Source organism: Pempheris klunzingeri, chromosome 17 (assembly GCF_042242105.1).
Source record: "Pempheris klunzingeri isolate RE-2024b chromosome 17, fPemKlu1.hap1, whole genome shotgun sequence".
Taxonomy (NCBI): Eukaryota; Metazoa; Chordata; class Actinopteri; order Acropomatiformes; family Pempheridae; genus Pempheris; species Pempheris klunzingeri.
In genome coordinates this window covers 970,244-995,981 of record NC_092028.1, presented here as the reverse complement: position 1 = coordinate 995,981, position 25,738 = coordinate 970,244, and the positions used below count along the sequence as shown (strand labels likewise).

Genomic DNA, 25,738 nt, shown 5'->3' with positions numbered 1-25,738 from the left:
ACAGTGTTTTTCCTTCAGGATGTATGAAACATTTTTACATTTATGTGTTTACACGTCTTTGATTCCTAAAATTTCGCCTGTTCTCTCTTTTAATGGCAGTAATGGGCTTCCATACACTTCAGATTCATTTGATCTGGGTTGAAACCAGAGGAACATAGTTAGTGAGAAGAAAAAAGGTGACCATCTTTTTTTAAATGCTGTTTTTCCGTATTTGTCCCTGATTTATATCTGGTATATTGATGGAAGCTAATTTCTGCCAGGAGAAGAAAAAAAAAAACAGATGAAAAGTTTCAACTGAGAATCTCATATTTTAAAATATGGCTCTCATAATGACGAGGAAACTGTCTCATAATCTCATCAACAATTAGTGTCTCATGATTGGGACTTAAAAAATACATAAGTACAATTTTTGAAGAGTGTTTTTTCATTGTTGATATCTTATCCATATTTTTCTCTGTTCCGTACAGATCAGATTAATTTAAGTAAAGGAAAACAAATCAATCACTAGTTGAATCATCGTTTGTAGAAATGAAGAAGATAAGAAGTTATTATTATTAAGATAAGAAGATAAATGTCTTTTCTGGCAGAAAATAAGCATCTAAGTACATTTTTGGGGGGAGGTTTTGTACAGAATTAATAATCCATGTGGATTTTAACTCTCATAGTTTTCAAATTACAAGAAAACACTTAATTTAATGAGGTTAAAATCTTAAGTATTTATTTTTCTGCTCTTGGCACTGATGAGCTTCCATACGGATTTCACTGAAGTAAAAGAAGTAATTAGTTGAAGCCAGAGGAGAAACGGTTAGCAGAGTCTCCAGCAGGAAACGCTTGTGGTTGTCAGGAGGTATCTGTGTGTTAGCATGAGGTTACTGAACTGGACCGAAGAACGAGGGCGGGAAGGAGGGAAGGAGGGAAGGAAGGAGGGGAACCATCACAGATTTAACAACCCTCCTCTTTTCTCTTATTTCATCATCACTTCCTTCTGAAAAGTAAAAACTGTACAACTAAACGTAAAGAGGATACAAACTGCAGAGATTCACATTCAACGAATCCAAACAATCGATGCCACTGATGAAGTTTTGTTTTCCTGTTCGAGTCGTGACTCGAGATTCCTCAAAGACCTAAAATATGACGACAAAAATTCACCTGACGATGATCCAAAAGTGTTCCTTTAAAAAACAAAAAGAAACAAAAGGAGTCCGTTTGTTCAGGAAAAACAAGAAAAAGAGCACTTTAAAAACAAACAGGTAGAAAAATTAAAAAGGTCACTTCTTCTCTGCGTGACACTGTACACATCCACGGAGAAACTAAAACCACCACCAGGAAACAGGAAACAGGAAACAGGAAACGGCGCTCCGACTGTCCGACTGCTGAGGCGACGAGCTTATTGCCAAAAGAAAAATTCACCAAACTCACCTGCAGCCGCTGGAGCTCGTTTCCTGTGGATGATGACGTTTATAGATATTTTACAGGAGCAGAAGAAGAAGAAGAAGAAGAGGAGGAGGAGGAGGAGGTGGAGGTGGAGGAGGTGGATGTTTGTGTAGTTTTCCCTTCGTTGCGTCCGACGCCTCCTCGCCGAGCGTCTCTTTTGCGGGGCTCAGTTTTATCAGATTCCCTCTGATGTTTCCCAGATCCACTGGATCAAATGTAAATCCTCGTGAATCCCTTTTTCAAATCCATTCAGTCTCAGCTTTCAAGTAATTAAAGATTTTAAAGCCCTGAAAACTCCGTTTTAAATCTGAAATATTTATCGATCCGTTAAAATTCAAGGAAAAAACATTCACGGTTATTATTTTCAAAACGCTTCGCTGCGTCGGAGTGTGCTTCGACTAACCACAACCGCGCCGACTCTGGCAGGTCTGTGCTTGTGGCGGACCCCGCCACTCAGAGCAAGCAGCTGATGGAGGAAACAGGACTTCGGGGACCTCCAGTTTTGGGTCGAGACCAGAATTTTATGATAATTAAGAACTTTTTCAGCCAAATTACACAAAACGTTGAAAATCTGCCACCTGGAAGTTTTGAAAGTGAGAGAAAAACGCGAAGATAAAAGATTCAGTAGGAGATTCTGTGCGTCTGAATTTGATGAATGTGGGTATTTTGCCGACCTGGAACCAGAACCAAAACAGAGCCGGACGTCGGACCCAAACGCCATCTGGTCTGATTGGTTCACGCTAACGTGAAGACTTTAACGTGCTTTCCTTCTACGCCCTGATTCTTTGATCTTTTTATCTGCCTCTTCATCTTATGGTTATTGTTTCAGGGCTCCTATCAAACGTTTTATTGATCGCTTGAGACTTTCATGGTCTGATTGTCATAAGTGACAATATGGCCGACAGATTAATGGGTGTAGTTGTAAAGTGCTCTACTGGAAATCAAACTTCCTGCTCTCTTTCAGAGTAAAAGCATCTGAAACTTGTCTCTGTCTCGTCTGGTTTCTTCAGTTTTCGTTCGAGCTTCGTCGTCGTGTTGTTTCAGGGACCATCTACCGGACTCAGACCCTGATGCGTTTCCCTTTCGTGGTTCTGATCTGGTCTCAGGTCTGTGGATCCTCCTCTGTTGAACCGGTGATCCCGGTTCTGTTGCTCCCCGGTTCAGGACCGGCTCCCAGGGTGCTGGGTCCGGACGTGGCTGTGGAGACGGGTCGCCGAGGAGAACCTCTTCCCGCACTCGGAACAGCACAGCGCCGAGGTGGCGGCGCCAGGCGGAGACGACGTGTCAGCGGCAGCGGCGGCGTTTTCTGCGACGTGAGTCTGACGGTGAGCCTTCAGGAGAGACATCCGACTGAACCTCCGGCCGCACTCCTCACACTCAGACCAGACGCGCCTCCTCTTCTTCTGAGGAGACAGGAAGCACAGAGCAGACAGCGGTCATAACAGCACCTGAACACAGCACCTGGACACAACGCCTGAACACAGCACCTGAACCCTGAACACAGCACCTGAACACAGCGCCTGAACACAGCACCTGAACCCTGAACACAGCACCTGAACACAGCGCCTGAACACAGCGCCTGGACACAGCGCCTGGACACAACACCCGGACACAACACCCGGACACAACACCCGAACACAGCACCTGGACACAACACCTGAACACAGCACCTGAACACAACACCTGAACACAGCGCCTGGACACAACTCCCGAACACAGCACCTGAACACAGCACCTGACAACAGCACCTGAACACAACACCCGGACACAGCGCCTGAACACAACACCCGGACACAGCGCCTGAACACAACACCCGGACACAGCGCCTGGACACAGCACCTGAACACAACACCCAGACACAGAGCCTGAATACAACACCCGGATACAACTCCAGAACACAGCACCTGAACACAGCGCCTGGACACAACTCCCGAACACAGCACCTGAACACAGCGCCTGAACACAGCGCCTGGACACAACACCCAGACACAGCGCCTGAACACAACACCCGGACACAACACCCGGACACAGCGCCTGGACACAGCACCTGAACACAACACCCGGACACAGCGCCTGAACACAACACCCGGACACAACACCCGGACACGGCGCCTGGACACAGCACCTGAACACAACACCCAGACACAGCGCCTGAACACAACACCCGGACACAACACCCGGACACAGCGCCTGGACACAGCACCTGAACACAACACCCAGACACAGCGCCTGAATACAACACCCGGACACAACTCCAGAACACAACACCTGAACACAGCGCCTGGACACAACTCCCGAACACAGCACCTGAACACAGCGCCTGAACACAGCGCCTGGACACAACACCCGGACACAACTCCAGAACACAGCACCTGACAACAGCACCTGAACTCAACACCCGGACACAGCACCTGAACTCAACACCCGGACACAGCGCCTGGACACAGCGCCTGGACACAGCGCCCGGACACAACACCCGGACACAACTCCCGAACACAGCACCTGAACACAACACCTGAACACAACACCCAGACACAGCGCCTGAACACAACACCCGGACACAACACCCGGACACAGCGCCTGGACACAGCACCTGAACACAACACCCAGACACAGCGCCTGAACACAACACCCGGACACAACTCCCGAACACAGCACCTGGACACAGCACCTGAACACAACACCCAGACACAGTGCCTGAACACAACACCCGGACACAACACCCGGACACAGCGCCTGGACACAGCACCTGAACACAACACCCAGACACAGCGCCTGAATACAACACCCGGACACAACTCCAGAACACAACACCTGAACACAGCGCCTGGACACAACTCCCGAACACAGCACCTGAACACAGCGCCTGAACACAGCGCCTGGACACAACACCCGGACACAACTCCAGAACACAGCACCTGACAACAGCACCTGAACTCAACACCCGGACACAGCACCTGAACTCAACACCCGGACACAGCGCCTGGACACAGCGCCCGGACACAACACCCGGACACAACTCCCGAACACAGCACCTGAACACAACACCTGAACACAGCACCTGGACACAGCGCCTGGACACAACACCCGGACACAACTCCCGAACACAGCACCTGAACACAACTCCAGAACACAGCACCTGAATACAGCACCTGAACACAACACCCGGACACAGCGCCTGAACACAACACCCGGACACAGCGCCTGAACACAACACCCGGACACAGCGCCTGAACACAACACCCGGACACAGCGCCTGGACACAACACCCGGACACAGCGCCTGGACACAGCACCTGAACACAACACCCGGACACAGCGCCTGAACACAACACCTGGACACAGCGCCTGGACACAGCACCTGAACTCAACACCCAGACACAGCGCCTGAATACAACCCCCGGACACAACTCCAGAACACAGCACCTGAATACAGCACCTGAACACAACCCCCGGACACAACTCCAGAACACAGCACCTGACAACAGCACCTGAATACAGCACCTGAACACAACACCCGGACACAACGCCCGGACACAGCGCCTGAACACAACGCCCGGACACAGCACCTGAACTCAACACCCGGACACAGCACCTGAACTCAACACCCGGACAAAGCGCCTGAACACAACGCCCGGACACAACGCCCGGACACAGCACCTGAACTCAACACCCGGACACAGCACCTGAACTCAACACCCGGACACAGCGCCCGGACACAGCACCTGAACTCAACACCCGGACACAGCGCCCCGACACAGCGCCTGAACACAACACCTGAACACAGCACCTGAACTCAACACCTGGAGGTGCTGCACCAGACATTGGAGCTGGAAGAAGCTCTACATGAATCTGCCCGTCGGTCACATGGCTTCAGGACGGCGAACAACAAACCATCATCTTGACAGAAACGAAGCGAACACGCCTGACGACACGTTGCTATGGACCCTCTGGTCGTTACATCATATCAGGTCTTAAACTAATAAGTTCCATCAGGTTTTCCTGAAACCCTCTCAGAGCCTTGAGTCACACTAACGACGTTATTAACATGTTGTGGTGCATCATGACATGTCCTGTAGCATGTTTTCTCTGTGTGAGTGACATCACGGAGGACCACAGAAGGTTAAAATGTTTTAACTCTGGATGGAGGTGAAGTCTAAAGTCTAAAGTCTGCCACCGTTACCTCGTATGAATGAGCATCACCTCTGGTTCCCCAACTAATGCTGCTTTTCCATCACACAGTTTTAGCTCTACTCGACTCAGTTTGGGTCGTTTTCCATTACAGTAGCGTACCTCCTCAAAGTGGGGGGGTCGTCATAGCAAGGTGGCCCGAAACTCCAGTGGTGTAATTTGTATACGGCACAAACAAACACACCTGAGGACCTGGAGCGTTTGGTTTGTGTGGAGCCGTTTACCTTGTTCACAGGAATATTAAAACACTCAGTCTGTTTCCAGGTTTTAAAAACAGAGGGTTTGATTCTTGTGAACGAGTCGCTCTCATGACTCATCAAATGACGTCACTCCCTGGCCAATCGGTGGTCTGCAGTCTGGTGATGTCACATTTTTCGGCTCGACTCAGCTCGCTTGGAACCCCGGCAGAGGAGGTACTAAAATAGTACCTGGTACCAGGTACTATCACCTAGAACCCTAAAGGTCGAGTCCAGTCCAGTCCAGTCGAGTAGGTGCTAGTGGAAAAGCGCCATAAGATGGCGATGCCCAAAATGCCAAACTGGTGACATCACTGTGGCCACGCCTCCTTCTGCTGTCCAGTCTGTTCATGGCGGCGGTGGCACAGACTGATCGACGCAGATCTACACCACCGCTCAAAAGTTTGGGATCATTTGCAAATGTCTTTGTTTTCCCAAGAAAAACACGTTAATTAAAATGAATCAGATGATTTTTAAAGAATGATCCACATTTTTACATCGAGGCCTACTGTCAGCCCTCCATCAATCCAAGCTAATCGCTTTATAAGGCTAATTGATTATTAGAAAACCCTTTTGCACTTGTGTAGCACAGCTGAAAACTGTCGTACTAATAAGGGAGCACGTCTTTCTTTAGGTTAGTTTAGTGTCTGAAGCATCAGCAGCTGTCGGTTTGTTTACAGGCTCAAAAAGACCCGTCAGGCTGTTGTTGTGCTGAGGAAGGAAGGGAAGGCTGTTCAATGTGACTGCCAGCAAACGTAAAATCTCTTACCATGCTGTTAACTACTCCCTTCAGAGAGCAGCACAAACTGGCTCTAACAAGGACGGAGAGAGGAGCGGGGCGCCCCGCTGAACAACTGTGCAAGAAGACAAACATCTGAGAGTGCGTGGTTTAAGACAGGTCGTCAACCGGCAGCCGCACTGAATAGTAGTGAAGAGGCGACTTCAGGATGCTGGACTTCAGGCAGACTGGCCAAGAAAAAGAAAAGACTGAGATGGGCAAAAGAGCACAGACACTGGACACCTGGAAGAAGGTGCTGTGGACAGATGAGTCCAAGTTTGAGGTCTTAATACCACCAGTCAAGCATGGTGGGGGCCGGTGAGGGCCTGGGGGGCTTTGGAGCTGGTAAAATAGGAGATTTGTACAGAGTGGAAGGAACCTTGAGGAAGGAAAGTTATCATGTTGCAACGCCATGCCGTACCCTGCGGACGGCCCTTGACTGGGGCCAGTAACTGTAACGGAGTGGTCTGAACCCCATTGAGCTGGTCTGGGAGCAGTTTGACCGTACGGTACGGAGGAAGACTCCATCAAGCCAATCCATCTTGTGGGAGATGCTCCAGGAAGCTCGGGGTGAAATCTCATCAGATTACCTTGAAAACTTGACAGACGCATTCGTCATCTCCATGAACATCATGTCCTGCTCACCTGCTATGTTTCCTGTTCAGGTAGTGTAGATACCAACGTTACACTACACTAGACCGTTGCCCTGGACGCAGCAACATCACCATTTTTACCTCATTTATGATGACTCACCTTCCTCCCTTTGTCCTCCCCCTCCTCCTCTTCCTCCTCCTCCTCTTCCTCCTCCTCCCTGCTTGTCGGGGGCGACAGGCAGGTCCGGCCGGGCGGTTCGGCGGCGTCTCTGCGGTCGCTGTCTGTCGCCAGAGCGGCCAGCGTGTCATTGGCAGCGGCGGCTGCGGCGGCGGCGTCCTCGTCCTCCAGCAGCTGAGACGGAAGAGTCAGGAGACGATGAAGCATCGAGGCAGACGAGCGGCGACCTGAAGATCCTGAAGACAAAGAGACGAGAGTCAGAACGCCGTAGCAACAGGAAGAGGACTCATGACATCACTGACAAACACTGATCTGATTACTAAAGGGTAATTTTCTCCCCTTGTTTCCTCTGTGTCCACATCCTGGTGTGTGAGTGACTGGTAGGTAGTAACAGTGTTGGAACTGGTCCAGTAGATCACCTCAGCCAGCAGACACCAAACGGGCTGCAATGGCTGCAACGTGATCCTTTGGGACAACTGCACCTGATCACAGTAGGTCCACTAAAAGAGCTTGTTTGATCCACTGACAGGCTCAGAGTGTTATTGTAAGTGTGTGACAGCATCATGGAAAGGATCCCTACAGAGAGAGACCTGGAAGATCCTTTTGGTTTAACCACAAACAGCACACACACCAGACTACATTCACTAAAACAGGGATTTTAGAGAACAGGACACAGGAGCTGCTGCTCTGCTGCTGCCTCCATCAGTCAGTGTGTTGGTGTTACTGAGGGACTTTGGTGTTTTAAAGGGTTAATTTGGATCCAACACAGTCTTTGTGGAACTCAATAACACAAACCAACTAACCGATGGAGGCAGCAGCAGATAAGCAACTCCTGTGAGGTAAAATTGCTGCTTCTGTGAATGGAGTCTGGTGGCTTTGAATAGCACGATATACACAGAATAGAATATATTGTCCATGAGGGGGGAACTTTGTCCAGCGCTCATGAAACACAAGAGAAAACACATTAAAAACATGTCAGGACGTCTGACCATCTCATGTTGCAGGTCCAGGTGACGTAGGGCCGGAGTCCAGGTTTGAACCTGCTGCCAGCTCCTTCATGTCCTCATTCATTCATTCATCCATCACAGCAGAAAAGTGATGAAACCTCAGATGAGGTTTTGGGACATCAGGATGTTTGACACTCTTTTGATACTCTGCTTATAAAGATTATGATAATAGGAATAATAACAATGATCAATACTACACACCAGCTCCAGTCTGTCTCCAGAGGGGGGCAGTAAAGAGTCACACACACTCACAGTGTGTGTGTGTGTGTGTGTGTGCAGTACATACACTTTATATATTTTAGCTCATTATATTTTATATAATAATAAAAGTTTCTGGTCGAGACAGATTTCACGTTATCTTTATTTGTATTTCTGTCTGAATTGACACATTTCATCATCACTTTATTTCTATTATTATTATATTTATTATACTTTCATCATTTTAGTTCCAAAGGCCATTTTTTGGTGCTATTTCTCTTATTTTTACTTTTGCAGGTTGTGTTCCTTATATTTTTACTTTTCATGTATTTTCAGCACGTTGTCCATGTTTTCCTGCCACCTGGTTCATTTGTAAATATATCTTTCTTTTTTAAATATTTTTTCTATATTTGTATTTTTCACTGTCATGTCTATTTTAAATATATTTCAACTTTTAGGATATTTATGTTTTACGTCTTAAAATAATGAATTTATAATATTTTTACGTTTTAAAAGTATATTTTAGATTTGTTTTCATGTGTTCAGGTGATGATACTTTGACTCACCTGTTTTTAATGTGTCTGTATTGTTTAAACTTTATTAGTGTCAGTGTTCCCACGGTGACGGGGTGGAAGAAGTCTGTATGTAATGATTCTCGCTGTCGTTTCGTCTGAAGTCAAATTATTCTCATTATTAGTTAGCAGTAATTCTCATCATCCACTGATCCACTGATTAACTAACGGTGAACGAAGTGACGCTGAGCTTCTGGGGGTCACCTGTGGGGCTGAGGGGGGGTCCAGGTGGGGGTCCGGGGGAGGGTCCCGTGGTGGTCTCCCCCCCGCCGTTCCTCTGGCCGTCCTCCTCGTCCGGAGAAAACACCTCCATGTCCTCCAGGGGGGTCCAGCGGGGGTCCTGCTGGGGGGAGGAGGGGGACGGCTCCAGGGTCACAGAGGGGGCGGAGAGAGGCTGCGTCTGCTGCGCTCCCCCCTCCCCCAGACACCGCCCACCTCCCCCACCGCCTCCCCCTCCGTCCAGCTCCTTGATCTGCCAGACGTCGGTGCACCACTTCTGACCGAAGACTTTGTCCAGGATGGGGACCCAGTCCTGAGAGACCGAGAGGACGGGGGGCCGCCCCGGGTCTGGGGGAGGAAGGGGGAGAGGAAGAAGAGGGTTGAGGAAGAGAGGGAGAGGAAGAAGAGGGGGAGAGGAAGAGGGGAGAGGAAGAAGAGGGTTGAGGAAGAGAGGGAGAGGAAGAAGAGGGTTGAGGAAGAGAGGGAGAGGAAGAAGAGGGGGAGAGGAAGAGGGGAGAGGAAGAAGAGGGTTGAGGAAGAGAGGGAGAGGAAGAAGAGGGGGAGAGGAAGAGGGGAGAGGAAGAAGAGGGTTGAGGAAGAGAGGGAGAGGAAGAAGAGGGTTGAGGAAGAGAGGGAGAGGAAGAAGAGGGGGAGAGGAAGAGGGGAGAGGAAGAAGAGGGTTGAGGAAGAGAGGGAGAATGAGTTACTTTATAAATTTTTTCATTTGAGACAAAAAACAAAAAGTATGAGAGGGGGACATTTCAGAGTGTGAGTACGGGGGGAGGAAGAGAGGGGGAGGAAGAGAGGGGGAGGAAGAGGAAGAGGAAAAGGCAGTAAAAGCACAATGCAGACTGAGTCCTGTAACAAACACCAGGAGAAGAAACCAACTGCAGGACAGTTTAAGACTTCAGCTCAGTTCAAAACTCTCATAGAAAAATCACAGTTTTTATATAAATCAAATCAATCAGCGGGGGGGGGGCTAGGCTGCCTCCTCTCCCCCCCCTCCTGCTCCTCCTCCCCCCCTCCTGCTCCTCCTCTCTCCCCCCCTCCTGCTCCTCCTCTCCCCCCCTCCTCCTGCTCCTCCTGAGGACACTCAGCTGTTTGGAGATTCGTGGTTCTCACCGGACAGCGACGCTACAGACACATGATGATGTCACTGTGCATCACCGCCGCTCCACACTCACCGTCTGTCTGTGGCGTCTCCGTGGACACCGGGACCTCGGCGAGCTCCTCCCGGGCGTCCTCAGAGCCGCTGGGGGACACGGAGTCGTTCTCCGACCCCCTCCTCCTCCCCCCGCCTCCTCTCGTCTTCTCCCCTCCCCCCGCTCCTCCCCCGCCCCCCCTGTCGGAGCACTTGTCCAGCCGCTCCTCCAGGCCCTTCTGCTCGCGCTCCATCTTGGTGATCTCCAGCAGCAGGTCGTCAAACGAAGCCTCCACGATCTTCGTCAGCTCGTGCAGCGCGAAGTCCAGGACCTGCTCCATGACGGCCTTCAGCTGGTCTGCAGGGGGGAGACAGGGGAGACCATCATCATCATGACCACCATCGTCATCATCGTCATGACCACCATCATCATCATCATCATCATCATGACCACCATCGTCATCATCATCATGACCATCATCATGACCACCATCGTCATGACCATCATCATCATCATCATCATCATGACCACCATCATCATCATCGTCATGACCACCATCGTCATCATCGTCATCATCATGACCACCATCATCATCGTGACCACCATCGTCATCATCACCATCATCATGACCACCATCGTCATCACCATCATGACCACCATCATCACCATCATCATGACCACCATCGTCATCACCATCATGACCACCATCATCACCATCATGACCACCATCGTCATCACCATCATGACCACCATCGTCATCACCATCATGACCACCATCATCACCATCATGACCACCATCGTCATCACCATCATGACCACCATCATCACCATCATGACCACCATCGTCATCACCATCATGACCACCATCATCATCATGACCACCATCGTCATCATCACCATCATCATGACCACCATCGTCATCACCATCATGACCACCATCATCACCATCATGACCACCATCATCACCATCATGACCACCACCATCATCACCATCATGACCACCATCATCACCATCATGACCACCATCATCATCATCATGACCACCATCATCATCATCATGACCACCATCATCATCATCATGACCACCATCGTCATCACCATCATGACCACCATCGTCACCATCATCATGACCACCATCGTCATCATCGTCATCATCATGACCACCATCATCATCGTGACCACCATCGTCATCATCACCATCATCATGACCACCATCGTCATCACCATCATGACCACCATCATCACCATCATCATGACCACCATCGTCATCACCATCATGACCACCATCATCACCATCATGACCACCATCGTCATCACCATCATGACCACCATCGTCATCACCATCATGACCACCATCATCACCATCATGACCACCATCGTCATCACCATCATGACCACCATCATCACCATCATGACCACCATCGTCATCACCATCATGACCACCATCATCATCATGACCACCATCGTCATCATCACCATCATCATGACCACCATCGTCATCACCATCATGACCACCATCATCACCATCATGACCACCATCATCACCATCATGACCACCACCATCATCACCATCATGACCACCATCATCACCATCATGACCACCATCATCATCATCATGACCACCATCATCATCATCATGACCACCATCATCATCATCATGACCACCATCGTCATCATCATCATGACCACCATCATCATCATCATGACCACCATCGTCATCACCATCATGACCACCATCGTCATCACCATCATGACCACCATCGTCACCATCATCATGACCACCATCATCATCATCATGACCACCATCATCATCATCATGACCACCATCGTCATCACCATCATGACCACCATCGTCATCATCATCATGACCACCATCGTCATCACCATCATGACCACCATCATCACCATCATGACCACCATCGTCATCACCATCATGACCACCATCGTCATCACCATCATGACCACCATCATCACCATCATGACCACCATCGTCATCACCATCATGACCACCATCACCATCATGACCACCATCGTCATCATCACCATCATCATGACCACCATCGTCATCACCATCATGACCACCATCATCACCATCATCATGACCACCATCGTCATCACCATCATGACCACCATCATCACCATCATGACCACCATCATCACCACCACCATCATCACCATCATGACCACCATCATCACCATCATGACCACCATCATCATCATCATGACCACCATCATCACCATCATGACCACCATCATCACCATCATCATGACCACCATCGTCATCACCATCATGACCACCATCATCACCATCATGACCACCATCATCACCACCACCATCATCACCATCATGACCACCATCATCACCATCATGACCACCATCGTCATCACCATCATGACCACCATCATCACCATCATGACCACCATCGTCATCACCATCATGACCACCATCACCATCATGACCACCATCGTCATCATCACCATCATCATGACCACCATCGTCATCACCATCATGACCACCATCATCACCATCATCATGACCACCATCGTCATCACCATCATGACCACCATCATCACCATCATGACCACCATCATCACCACCACCATCATCACCATCATGACCACCATCATCACCATCATGACCACCATCATCACCATCATGACCACCATCATCATCATCATGACCACCATCATCATCATCATGACCACCATCGTCATCATCATGACCACCATCGTCATCATCATGACCACCATCGTCATCAAACAGCCATTTGCATGATAAAACACATCCAGCTGACTTAAGCTCTTCACACATTCACTTCCTGTTACTTGCTTGAGTTTCATCAACAGGTTATTTTTGTTTATTCGCTCAAGTAAACACAATGATGGGAGAGCTGGGGCTAACGCTTGTGCTAACTGGGGCTAGTGCTTGTGCTAACTGGGGCTAATGCTTGTGCTAACTGGGGCTAGTGCTTGTGCTAACTGTGCTAATGCTTGTGCTAACTGGGGCTAGTGCTTGTGCTAACTGGGGCTAGTGCTTGTGCTAACTGTGCTAATGCTTGTGCTAACTGGGGCTAGTGCTTGTGCTAACTGTGCTAATGCTTGTGCTAACTGGGGCTAGTGCTTGTGCTAACTGGGGCTAACACTTGTGCTAACTGGGGCTACTGCTTGTGCTAACTGGGGCTACTGCTTGTGCTAACAGTGCCTAATGCTTGTGCTAAGTGGGGCTAATGCGTATGCTAACTGGGGCTAGTGCTTGTGCTAACAGGGGCTAATGCTTGTGCTAACTGGGACTAATGCTTGTGCTAACTGAGACTAATGCTTGTGCTAACTGGGGCTAACACTTGTGCTAACAGGGGCTAATGTTTGTGCTAACCTGCTTCACATAAACTCCAGCCTAAGGCCAGAATCAGTAACAGACATTATCAATCAATCAATCAATCAATCAGCACCAACACTTCAGTTACCTCAGAGTCTATCTATAAAGGCACTTTTGGATTTAAAGGGATAGTTCAGATTATTTGTCTCCCACATAGGTAGAAAACTCTTCTTCATTTGTTTTTTATAAAGCTGCAGTACTGACTGGTGCTGCATGGATATGACAGAGGAAAAGACTAACGCTGAACCACACACACACACACACACACACACACACACACACACACACACACACACACACACACACACACACACACACACACACACCCAGTGGGCTCATTAGCGTACAGCTGTGGTCTCACCCTCCTCTTCCTCTTTAAACCGTTTCCTGCTGTGATCTCGTCAAAGCGACACCGACTCTGATCACATGTCCAAGAAATTCAGTGGCGGTAAAAACTCTTCACACATCCATCTGTGCCGCCATAAAACATGAGCCGCCTGCGTCATGTGACCTGCTGCCACACAGGATGACCCACTTTCTGCCTCCAAATAAACAATGAAACCGTTAATCTGAGCTCACACAAACAAACAAACACACACACACATGGTTTGAGCCACTGTGTGTGTGTGTGTGTGTGTGTGTGTGTGTGTGCAGATGGTGAGGCTGTTAATCTCCAGAGTGTCGACACACACGACAAGAAATACTTTAGAGAAGATTCCTTTTACACAGCGTCTTTGTTTCATTTGTTTTTCTCCAGCGTCTTTGCAGGGATGGGATGAGACTTTCAAATATTCAGATAGACGTTTATGAGATTATTGTGGTTTTGTACTGGTGCCTGGTGGTGCCCCCGTCAGGATAGGAGGGCTGGTGGTGCCCCCGTCAGGATAGGAGGGCGGGTGGAGTCTGGAAAGACGATGTTTGAACAGTGCACAGTGAGGACTGATGGGTATTTTTGGAGGAAATGCTCGTCCCTACTTTGTTATAAACAACATCTTTGTTGCACCACAGATCTTTGCTCCAGACAGAGTCTCTCTGTTTTGATCAGCATCCGTCTTGTATGGAGCATCTTTGCTGAATAGAGGATCTTTGTGTTCGCTGCCCGGTGGCCGGCTGGGCGGTCTGATTGGCCACACTGTTAGCTAGCTAGCTGTAGCTAACAGCTAGCTAGCTAACAGCTGCATTGACTGTGGAGTAGATTGTGTGGTGAGGAACAGACTGAAACCCTTCTGTCCTCAGCTGGTCGTGTGGTTCTTCTTTACAGCTACTAATCAGGTGCTATGAGCGCGGTGTGGCGTGTCAGAGCCTGGGGGCGGGGTCATGCCGCGTGTGCGCCAGGAAAAGGTTGATGGTTTCCGTCCAGTAACGCAGCCGGAGCTCGAGGGCGACTTCCTGTAACCACAGGGTCAAAGATGGCGTCCGCGGCGGTGCGTCTGTCTGTTACTCCTGTGGTTCCACCTGCAGCACCACGGTTACGGGTGAAGAGCAGCGCTGTGCTCCTATTGGTCGACAGCACCAACACATCATGGAATTCGTCGTACTCTGCGAGAGACTCTAAAAATGTCTGGACGTCTTTCCGTCAGCGCGGCGTCTGTCGACTATGACTCACTACACGGCGACCGTCTGATGTGTGGCCGTCGAACCGTCTGATTGGTCGATCAGACTCCTACCAGGAGCCGTTTGTTACAGAAGCCGTCACGTCTCTGCAGTAACTAACTGTCAACGTGGTGATAAAACACGCTACAGCGGCGTCTCCTCGTGATTCGTCCACGAAGTCTGAGCAGCACGATCAATCAGCTCAGACAGTTTATCGGCTAAAAGAGGAGAACTGAAACTCTGATGTTTCTGTGGAACAAACGCTGAGGCCTTTAAATCACAGCTGGAAATCTGCTTCTGTTCTTATGTGCTACGGTCCAATCGAACTACAAATCCCATCATCCATCAGCTCATCACACCAGACAGACCTCCAGCAGACGGTGGGACACTGATGGTTTTACTAACATTCGGTCTGTGTTGGAATGATTCCTCCTCCTCCTCCTCCTCCTCCTCCTCCTCCTCCTCGTGTTGAGGTTTATCGTTCTCGTCTGTCTGTCCTCTATGAATCAAACCACAACAGTTTGCCGTGAAGGGACACAGAGGAAGTCATAAGTCATGTGCTTGTTCCCTCAGAGTGTTTTTGGTGCAGCGTCGGATGGAGAGTGAGCTCATCGATAACAGACACATGAGAGAGTGAGTGGGTTCAGGCTGCTGACTGAAGCCTCTTTTATCCACTCAAGTCTCCATCAGTCTGTCCGCTGACAGGACAGACCTCCTCACTGTGAGTCTATCAGCTGTCTGATCGGAGGCCATTAATCACTGGTCTGAGCAGAGCTGAGGCCCAGCTGGAATCCCCCCGAACAAAAGCCTCCTTATGACTTTAATGATCATAAAAGCAGCAAAATGGTCTCAAATCAGGTCCTACTACATGTTACACTCTCTGTAGGTTTGGATTTATTACTTTATCTGTCCTCATCCTGGTGTCTGAGTGACTGGTAGGTAGTAAAAGTGTTGGAACTGGTCCAGTAGATCACCTCAGCCAGCAGACACCAAACGGGCTGCAATGGCTGCAACGTGATCCTTTGGGACAACTGCACCTGATCACAGTAGGTCCACTAAAAGAGCTTGTTTGATCCACTGACAGGCTCAGAGTGTTATTCTAAGTGTGTGACAGCATCATGGAAAGGATCCCTACAGAGAGAGACCTGGAAGATCCTTTTGGTTTAACCACAAACAGCACACACACCAGACTACATTCACTAAAACAGGGATTTTAGAGAACAGGACACAGGAGTTTGCCTGACTTATTGAGTGACTTGTGTGTTTTAAAGTTGGTTGGATGCAAACTGTCACTGACAGGAACACAAACACACTGACTGATGGAGGCAGCAGCAGAGCAGCAGCTCCTGTGTCCTGGGAGCTAAGATTAATATTAAAATGTATAAAATTAGAATGAGATCCGGGTTGAAAAATACTGAGGTTATCCTTAAACCTTTAAGTGCAATGCAATAAGATTCCTCCTCAAAGCCCCCAGACACCATTGACAAATACTGTAATTTCACCAAACAGGACTCTGTGTGACCCTGGCGTCGTGCTGTCGCCGTGTATTTGACCATCTGACCAGACAAAAACAATCAACAAAGTAAAAACCGCTCCGGTCAGCAGCTGCTCACAGATCAGCTGCAGACTGAACTGTCGGCCGGTAGTTTCCTTCCGATTGCGTTTCCAGACCAACAAACAACAACAAACCTTTCCAGAGTGGCTGTTGGCAGCTGAGCAGGAGCAGGAGCGGCCGGTTGGTGGGTTTGGGGGCCGCTGCTGATCAGACGACCACAGACGGACAGAAGAGGCCCGAAGCGTCAGATAATCAAACTGACACAATCAACCACGTCACGAATCAGAAGCAGACACCTGTTTAAAAAGAACCACTTGTACAGAACTGACCGAGAGCACAGCAGCGACGACGGCGGCTCGTCTGGGACTTCTGTATCTGATGACCTTGGATGTGCATCGTCAAAAGGAAATGAAACATCCGGATTAAATTGAGTTTTCCCTTTGTAACTTTGGTCCAGACTGGCTGTGTCGTCTGAATCTGAAGACTGTCAGCTGTCAGGGGTCTGAGCGGAGAATAAAGGGACGTGAGCTCGGCCCTGATCGTGCTCACGCTGCAGGGTCAATGAAGAGCCTATCACTTTAATCGATCTCAGCCTCTCCTAGGGAGCAGAGTGGTTTCCTCTGGTGGCGGCAGGTTATCGTTGTTGTTGTTTGCCGTCATCCCCATTTAAACAAAGTTATAATAACTATAGTGGGATTAGAGCGTTAACAGACAGCGGTCTATTAACGTCACCATAAAAACAGACAGAAGACTCAGAGCTGCAGCGATGAGTCGACCGAGCAGCAACTAGTTTGATCATCTGATGGTTTAAGTTCTTTGTTTGAGCCACAATGTGATTGTTCAGGTTCTCTAATGTTAGAAATGTGCAGTTTTTCTCTGTTTTTCATTCTAATAAACTAATAAACTTATATTTGGGGCTTTTGGACATTTCCTGAGGTCACATTTTTCACTGCTTCCTCATGCAAATAAAATGATAGTTGTCACAGCTTTCACGTGTCTTCAGCACCAAAATGTGCTCTTTGGTTTCTTTACTGTGGTTTCACTTCTAATAAAGTTATTGGAAATCAGCGTTTTCTAGAAAAACAAAACACTTTTATAGAAGAGAGGAAATACGGTGGGGCCCAAACCCTCCTGGTTGGGAGGGGGGGTGCTGCCGGGGTCCATACGACCACATGTCGACCATATGGTCACGTGACCACATGCAGCACGGGGCATCAGGGGGTATCAGGGGGCGGAGTCAGAGGGTTTCTGTGTGCTCACTAAGGCTGAACGACGACACACACGATCTTTATACGTGTGGTTCAAACTGCAGCAGCCGTCACGGGGGAGGGGGGACCGACCCCCCAGGAGGTCCTGAAGCCAGTCTGGCCTGGTGGCTAAACTGTGTAATTACAACAGAGGCACCTGTCACATGACATGAGCTTCACAACCAGTGAAATCAGCACTAACATTTGGAAAGTCTGGAAGAGACGCACGATTAAATCATTTCATCCCCATTCAAGTCAGCAGTGAGCTAACAGGAAGTTAGCAGTGTGCTAACAGGAAGTTAGCACAGCGCTAACAGGAAGTTAGCACAGCACTAACAGGAAACTGATGAGGATCCAGGTACTCTTATACCTGGGAGTCAAAGACTTCAAAGGAATGAACGAGGTGCTTGTTTCCAGGTATCATTATACATCCGTGGGAGGGACACGACTTTGTCCTGACATGGCTCCTTCTAGTTTGGATTATCTGGTCACATGTTCGAACTTGACTAAAAAACTGATTTTAGTTTTTTACAGTCATCTACATTTGTCACTACGAGAAGCTCTGATCAAAAAGTCGCTGACATCAGCAGACCGTGCTCACTTGTACGACATTAGTAAAAAGCGACGTGACGAACACATTATTATTTAGTTTGTTTATGGTGTAAATGAGCTCCAGTGTCGGAGTAACGCCGCTGATCTTTGCTTTTAGCCTCCGAGGCTAACGTCTATCGTCTATTCAGCTCAGCGACAAACAAGCCGGCAAACCAGAGAGGCTGAGCTCCACTGTTACCAGACTGGACTTTAGACGCCACAAACACCGCTACCGTTAGCGCCGTTAGCCTCCCAGGCTAAAAACAAGCTTTTAGCAGGACTCCTCGTTCCTCCAATGTTTAGTTTATTCTGATGTTAAACTGCAGAAGAAGAAAAGTTCAGATTCAGTCGTCCTGGTTGTGATGCTGCGACGCCTGCTGGTAAAACTCGCCATCACCGTTCTGCTTTTAGGCTTAATATCAAACCGGTTTGTACCGGTCATCAGTCAGTCGGCGGCTCAGTGCAAAGGATTGTGGGTCAGTAGGACATTTTTGACACACGTGTGTTTATTGTTACCTGATGGTGTTCACACTCAGGGGGGAGGTGAGTGAGTCAGCTCAAATTAACTGGTGAGTGTTTAATCCAGCAGGATTTTGAATTAATGAGGCGCTGATCCAGATCCTTGGATCAGAGCCTTGGATCAGAGCCTTGGATCAGAGCTTTGGATCAGATCCTTGGATCAGAGCCTTGGATCAGAGCTTTGAATCAGAGCCTTGGATCAGAGCCTTGGATCAGAGCTTTGGATCAGATCCTTGGATCAGAGCCTTGGATCAGAGCTTTGAATCAGAGCTTTGGATCAGAGCCTTGGATCAGAGCCTTGGATCAGAGCCTTGGATCAGAGCTTTGGATCAGAGCTTTGGATCAGAGCTTTGAATCAGAGCTTTGGATCAGAGCCTTGGATCAGAGCCTTGGATCAGAGCCTTGGATCAGAGCCTTGGATCAGAGCTTTGGATCAGATCCTTGGATCAGGGCTGTGGATCAGATCCTTGGATCAGAGCTTCGGATCAGGGCCTTGGATCAGAGCTGTGGATCAGATCCTTGGATCAGAGCTTCGGATCAGGGCCTTGGATCAGAGCTGAGGCTCCTCGTGGCTGCAGATCTCTGCAGGAGTCCATTAAATAATTGACACAACCAAACCTCCTGCTGCTCCCCGTCCTCCTGCTGCTCCCCGTCCTTTGTCCCTCCTCAGACGGACAGCCGAGGGGTGAAAGCCTGCCCTCGTTTTTCCGTGTGGAGGACAAACAAAGCAGCGTGACCTCTGACCCCGACGTGTGGGGGTCACGGCCTCGTTGTATCACGGTTCAGCTCTGCTTGTTTTGAACGCCACGCTAACGGCGGCCGGCGGCTCCGGGACACACTGACCCACCTCAGGGGATTCAGATCCTGATCCTGATCCTGATTGATGTCTTCAGTCTCTGACCAACATGTTAGGGACGTTCAGGGGCACTGAGGTCACTGTGAGACCAGAACAGACCAGGACCAGGACCAGGACATGGTTTGTCGTCTGTTGCCATGGTTACGTCCCCCCCCCCATGACGTCGCCACGTGTCCCGACATCTCTGGTCGTGGTCGTTGTGGTGTCATGGCGGTGGCCTGGTTTTTCAGAGAGGGCGGGAGAGCGAGGGAAGCTTTGCATGTCAGCTGTGTGTTTGCGTTTGAATGTGCAAATGTGTGCATGCATGCGAGAGAGTGGCGGCGGCCTTCCTCACGTGTCTGTGCATGTGTGAGAGTGTGTGTGTGAGTGTGTGTGTGTGTGTGAGAGTGTGTGTGTGTGTGTGTGAGTGTGTGTGTGTGAGTGTGAGTGTGAGTGTGTGTGTGTGCTGCAGCTGAAACACCCAAACAAACACACAGCAGCGTCTGCCGTGGTTTCTGATGGAGGAAGTCGGTCTGATGGATTAGTTTCATCCGGATCAGCTTTGCTCGCTTGTCAATCAAAAGGACACAGACACAATGCATCCCTCAGCCCCTTACCCCAACCGTAACCATGACAACACCTAACCATAACCTTTACCTTATTCTGACCGCAACCTTATAACCACAACTAAATCCTTACTCGGCCCTTCGCAGAACGTCCTCACGGAGCAGGAACGTCCTCATGAAGGAGGAACGTCCTCAGAGCAGGAACGTCCTCACGAAGGAGGAACGTCCTCACGAAGGAGGAACGTCCTCACGAAGGAGGAACGTCCTCAGAGCAGGAACGTCCTCACGAAGGAGGAACGTCCTCACGAAGGAGGAACGTCCTCACGGAGCAGGAACGTCCTCACGAAGGAGGAACGTCCTCTCGGAGCAGGAACGTCCTCTCGGAGCAGGAACGTCCTCTCGGAGCAGGAACGTCCTCACGAAGGAGGAACGTCCTCACGGAGCAGGAACGTCCTCTCGGAGCAGGAACGTCCTCTCGGAGCAGGAACGTCCTCACGGAGCAGGAACGTCCTCACGGAGCAGGAACGTCCTCACGAAGGAGGAACGTCCTCACGGAGCAGGAACGTCCTCTCGAAGGAGGAACGTCCTCACGAAGGAGGAACGTCCTCACGGAGCAGGAACGTCCTCTCGGAGCAGGAACGTCCTCACGAAGGAGGAACGTCCTCACGGAGCAGGAACGTCCTCACGGAGCAGGAACGTCCTCACGAAGGAGGAACGTCCTCACGAAGGAGGAACGTCCTCACGGAGCAGGAACGTCCTCACGAAGGAGGAACGTCCTCACGAAGGAGGAACGTCCTCACGGAGCAGGAACGTCCTCACGAAGGAGGAACGTCCTCACGGAGCAGGAACGTCCTCACGGAGGAGGAATGTTCCGTCCCATTTCTAATAAAATCACTGTCTCCTATTGAAGATCTGTAGACTCGATCAATCAACAGAACCCCTCTCGTTAACTATTCTAATTAAAATCTATTGATTAGAAGGAAAACGCTGTCTGCTCTTTAAAATGTGTGATTTTCTGTTTTTCTCTCCTTCACTGATGTTGGACTGAATCATTTGGTGTTTCAGGCTGTCACACATTTGATACTGATACTTTAGTTTGCATCTGTTTATCTGTAACGACACAATCAATTAAATCAAGAATTTGAAAAGCGGCGTCAGCCCATGACAGTAATAAACACATTCACACACATTGGTGGATTAATGTGAGCTGACGTTTCTAAAAATAAAATAAAAGCCACATGAATCAAACATGAAACTAATCTGTTCATCACCTGAAGCCTCACAGCGGTTTACAGCGTCACACACCAGGAATTAGACCAGACCGGCCTGTTGGAACGAGCAGCGAGACGACGGACTAGAACTGAAACTGTTCTCCAATTCACCAATTCGATCAATTCATCGGTTTGTCTCCTTACAAACTGAAGTTCTTTGAGGTTTGAGCTGCCGAACAGAACAAAACGTCACCCTGAGAATCGGAGACGGACATTTTATAGACCAAACCAATCATCTAAATAAATCAATAACCAACACTAACTACCTAACTACATCAGCTCTAATATGAAAAACTAATAAAACTGACTCTGAACACGCCATCAGTTCACCCCACACACAAAACTGATCAGGGATCAATACAGAATTGGACCGATGAGCCAACAGGATCAACAAAATCTAGTCGACCTTCATCCTGATCGAGACAAAACAGTCAGTCCATCGCCTGATCGATCCGAGATAAGAACGATCAATCTGAGATAAGAATGATCGATCCGAGATAAGAATGATTGATCTGAGATAAGAACGATCGATCTGAGATAAGAACGATCGATCTGAGATAAGAACGATCGATCTGAGATAAGAATGATCGATCCGAGATAAGAATGATCGATAAGAACGATCGATCTGAGATAAGAACGATCGATAAGAACGATCGATCTGAGATAAGAACGATCGATAAGAACGATCGATCTGAGATAAGAACGATCGATAAGAACGATCGATCTGAGATAAGAACGATCGATAAGAATGATCGATCTGAGATAAGAACGATCGATAAGAATGATTGATCTGAGATAAGAACGATCGATAAGAGTGATCGATCTGAGATAAGAACGATCAATAAGAATGATTGATCTGAGATAAGAATGATCGATCCGAGATAAGAATGATCGATAAGAATGATTGATCTGAGATAAGAATGATTGATCTGAGATAAGAACGATCGATAAGAATGATTGATCTGAGATAAGAACGATCGCTGCAGCCCTGCTGACTTTCCCTCCTGCCTGCGAGTCAAAGCTCGGGGTCAAAGCGAGCATCCGTTTTATGGCTTCACGCTGACAAAGACGCTCGCTGGTCGTTTAGTGCTCCTCGTGTCTTGGTGGGGACCGGCCGCCATGTTGGAGCTCTGTCTGTTTACGAGGAGGAGGAGCAGCAGGAGGAGGAGCAGCAGGAGGAGGAGGAGCAGCAGGAGGAGGAGGAGGAGGCCATGTTGGAGCAGAGCGCCGCCCGACACGTGGACAACAAGTCACTCGGCAGGATTTTAAACCGTTTCCCTGAACCTTCTCCCAAGTCAACTTCAGGCCCTTTTCAAGCACTTTCAAGGTGCATTTCCAGCTTTTCCAGCAGCTTCCGGCCGTGTTACACTAAATCTACTCTGATCAATCAGGCTCTTTTCATTTATTATTAAGGAAACTATTGAACCGACTCATCACATGATCAGAATCAGAGGATCCAGAAAAACACCATTTAATGAGGAGGGAATAAATGAAGTGTGGTAATGGAGCGCTCGGGGACTGTTCAGGCGCTCTGGAGGGAAAACGTGCCGCTTTCCTGGACTTTTCTTCAATAAGCTGAATGTTTGGGGGCTTTGGACAGACGGACAGACTGACGAGGGCAGCAGGACGCTGACGGACGAGTAAACGCAGGAATCAGTCAGTGAACGTTTTAACCTGTGACACTCAGGTGAAGTAGCTGCACATCGTCAGTGGCTATCTGACGCTCCGCTGTTAGTCACCGCTTGTTTCTAAAGTTTCCTCCGATACCCGACAGCGGCCTCGTGCGTCTGAATTGTTCTGGTGACCTTAGTGGTCGTCGCTGCCCGTCAGTCAAAACCTGTGAAAAACAAAATGGACTCCCTCCAAAGTGACGCCCGAGGCCTCACCGCGACCTTGAGCAGTAAAACTGTGATGTGGAACAACACTTTTTGTCCTCCGGCGACGCGTTTGAGTGCCTCTGCTGCTGACGAATCTGCCCTGACACCCGTAAAAACACCGACTGTCTGAGCGTTTGCCGCCCACGTTACATCTTTGTCCCCTCAGCTCTTTTCTTCTCCAATGAAACGCTGATTAAACCCTCTGTGGTCCGCCTCCATGGCGGTCCACAGGGCTGCCGACCACAGGGCCGGCTCCTGCAGGCTGCTTTGTCCTGGTGCCACCCCCCCAACACACACACACACACACACACACACACACACACACACACACACACACACACACACACACCTCATGGCTGTAAATCTTATTTTAAGATCCACCAGCCTCGTATTTCATCCTAAACTTTGCAGCGTCTTTGTTTTGCAGCCTGGAGCTTCTTCCTCATCAACCTGTTCTGTGAGACAGCCTGAGAGCATGTGACCTGACAGGCTGACAGAGAGACAGACAGGCTGACAGAGAGACAGACAGGCTGACACATGGGCAGAGAGACAGACAGACACATGAGCAGACAGACAGACAGGCAGTGTTTCTGTGCAGGAGCAGGGATGGCTGCCCGGCTGTCCCCCCCTGGTCTCTGCAGCCATCTCCCAGCAGCCCCCGCAGGAGCCTCCAGACTGTCCGCTACCTGCTCGGCTCCACACTGAGGCCTCTTTGTCCCGGCCGACGTGTCAGAGGAGCTCGTAAATCTAGTTTTTATCACCTGCAGGCCTCCCTGTGTCTGCAGCTCAGTTTACTGCTGAAGCCTCAACACGGCCTGCACAGTTACGCAATCCGGCGGAGACTGAGGGAGGAGTGCCGCCCGGACAGCTGCTGGGGTGTGTGTGTGTGTGTGTGTGTGTGTGTGTGTGTGTGTGTGTGTGTGTTGTGTAACGTTAACGGGTGCCTACCCACGACTCGTCCTCTCTGCTCCAGGCGGCGTGTGTCGGTGGGGGCTCCGGGCTCCGTGCCCTGCCCTCCGGGGGCGTGGGGCTGCTGCTGCTGCTGCTGCTGCTCGGGCTTTGTTCTGCCGCCGTCCGCCCTCTCGGCCCCCGCCGCCCGGCCAGTCTTGTTCTTACCGGCCGCCGGAGGGTCCCCGCCGTCCGCGGGGCCCGTGCTGGCTCGGCCCCGGTTCTCCCGGGACTGCAGCTGGACGCGGAGCCGGCGGTTTTCCTGCTCCTTAACGGCCGTCTCCAGCAGCAGCGTGTTCAGGCTGGAGCCCACCGTCTTGCTTATTTCCTGGACGGCGAGCTGAACGACCTGCTCCAGCACGGACTCCAGCTGGCCCTGGAAAAACGAAATGTACACGGCCCCGTTCATGTTTTCGCCCCCTCCGGTAGGAGGGCTCTCTCATTCTTCTGTGCCCGAGCCCCCAGCCCTCCCCCCTGCCCGGCCTCCCCGACGGTAAACTGGTAAAAGTGGGCCCCGGGTCGCTCGGCTGCTCCGGCGGCTGCTCGGATCGACTCCTCCGGCTGCTGCTGCTGCTGCTGCTGCTGCTCTCCCCGCCTCGGCGCCCCGCGCGTGTTCGGCCCCTCCGGAGGCTGCCGGAAAGACCCGAGTAGAGGCGCAGCAGCTTTCTCCCGCCCACATGTCCGGGCCGCGCGCCGCGCGCGCTCACGCGCCTGCAGACAGACGCGCCATTTTGGATTTCAGAGAAAAACATCAGTCATGTTGAAATGTCAGCACTGCACAGTGCCCACTGCAAACACTGTAAATACCTCAGG

At 49.9% G+C, this 25,738-nt stretch overlaps 1 protein-coding gene across 1 annotated transcript; it reads right to left on the bottom strand.

Annotated features, from left to right (window-relative positions):
- Positions 1 to 10,539: 10,539 nt before the first annotated feature.
- On the bottom strand, positions 10,540 to 25,359 carry LOC139216272 (uncharacterized). The gene is made up of 2 exons (XM_070847360.1): positions 24,926 to 25,359; positions 10,540 to 10,904 (listed from the first exon to the last, which is right to left on the bottom strand). Exons 1-2 carry the CDS (start codon positions 25,332 to 25,334, stop codon positions 10,540 to 10,542), a joined length of 774 nt encoding a protein of 257 aa, XP_070703461.1. The 5' UTR covers positions 25,335 to 25,359.
- Between the last annotated feature and the right edge of the window lie 379 nt (positions 25,360 to 25,738).

Coding starts and splice junctions, on each gene's coding strand:
- LOC139216272 (XM_070847360.1), bottom strand. CDS start 25,334: ATGAACGGGGCCGTGTACATTTCGTTTTTCCAGGGCCAGCTGGAGTCC. Junction 10,905..24,925: donor GCAGAGAGGACGAGTCGTGG/GTAGGCACCCGT, acceptor TCCCCCCTGCAG/ACCAGCTGAAGGCCGTCATG.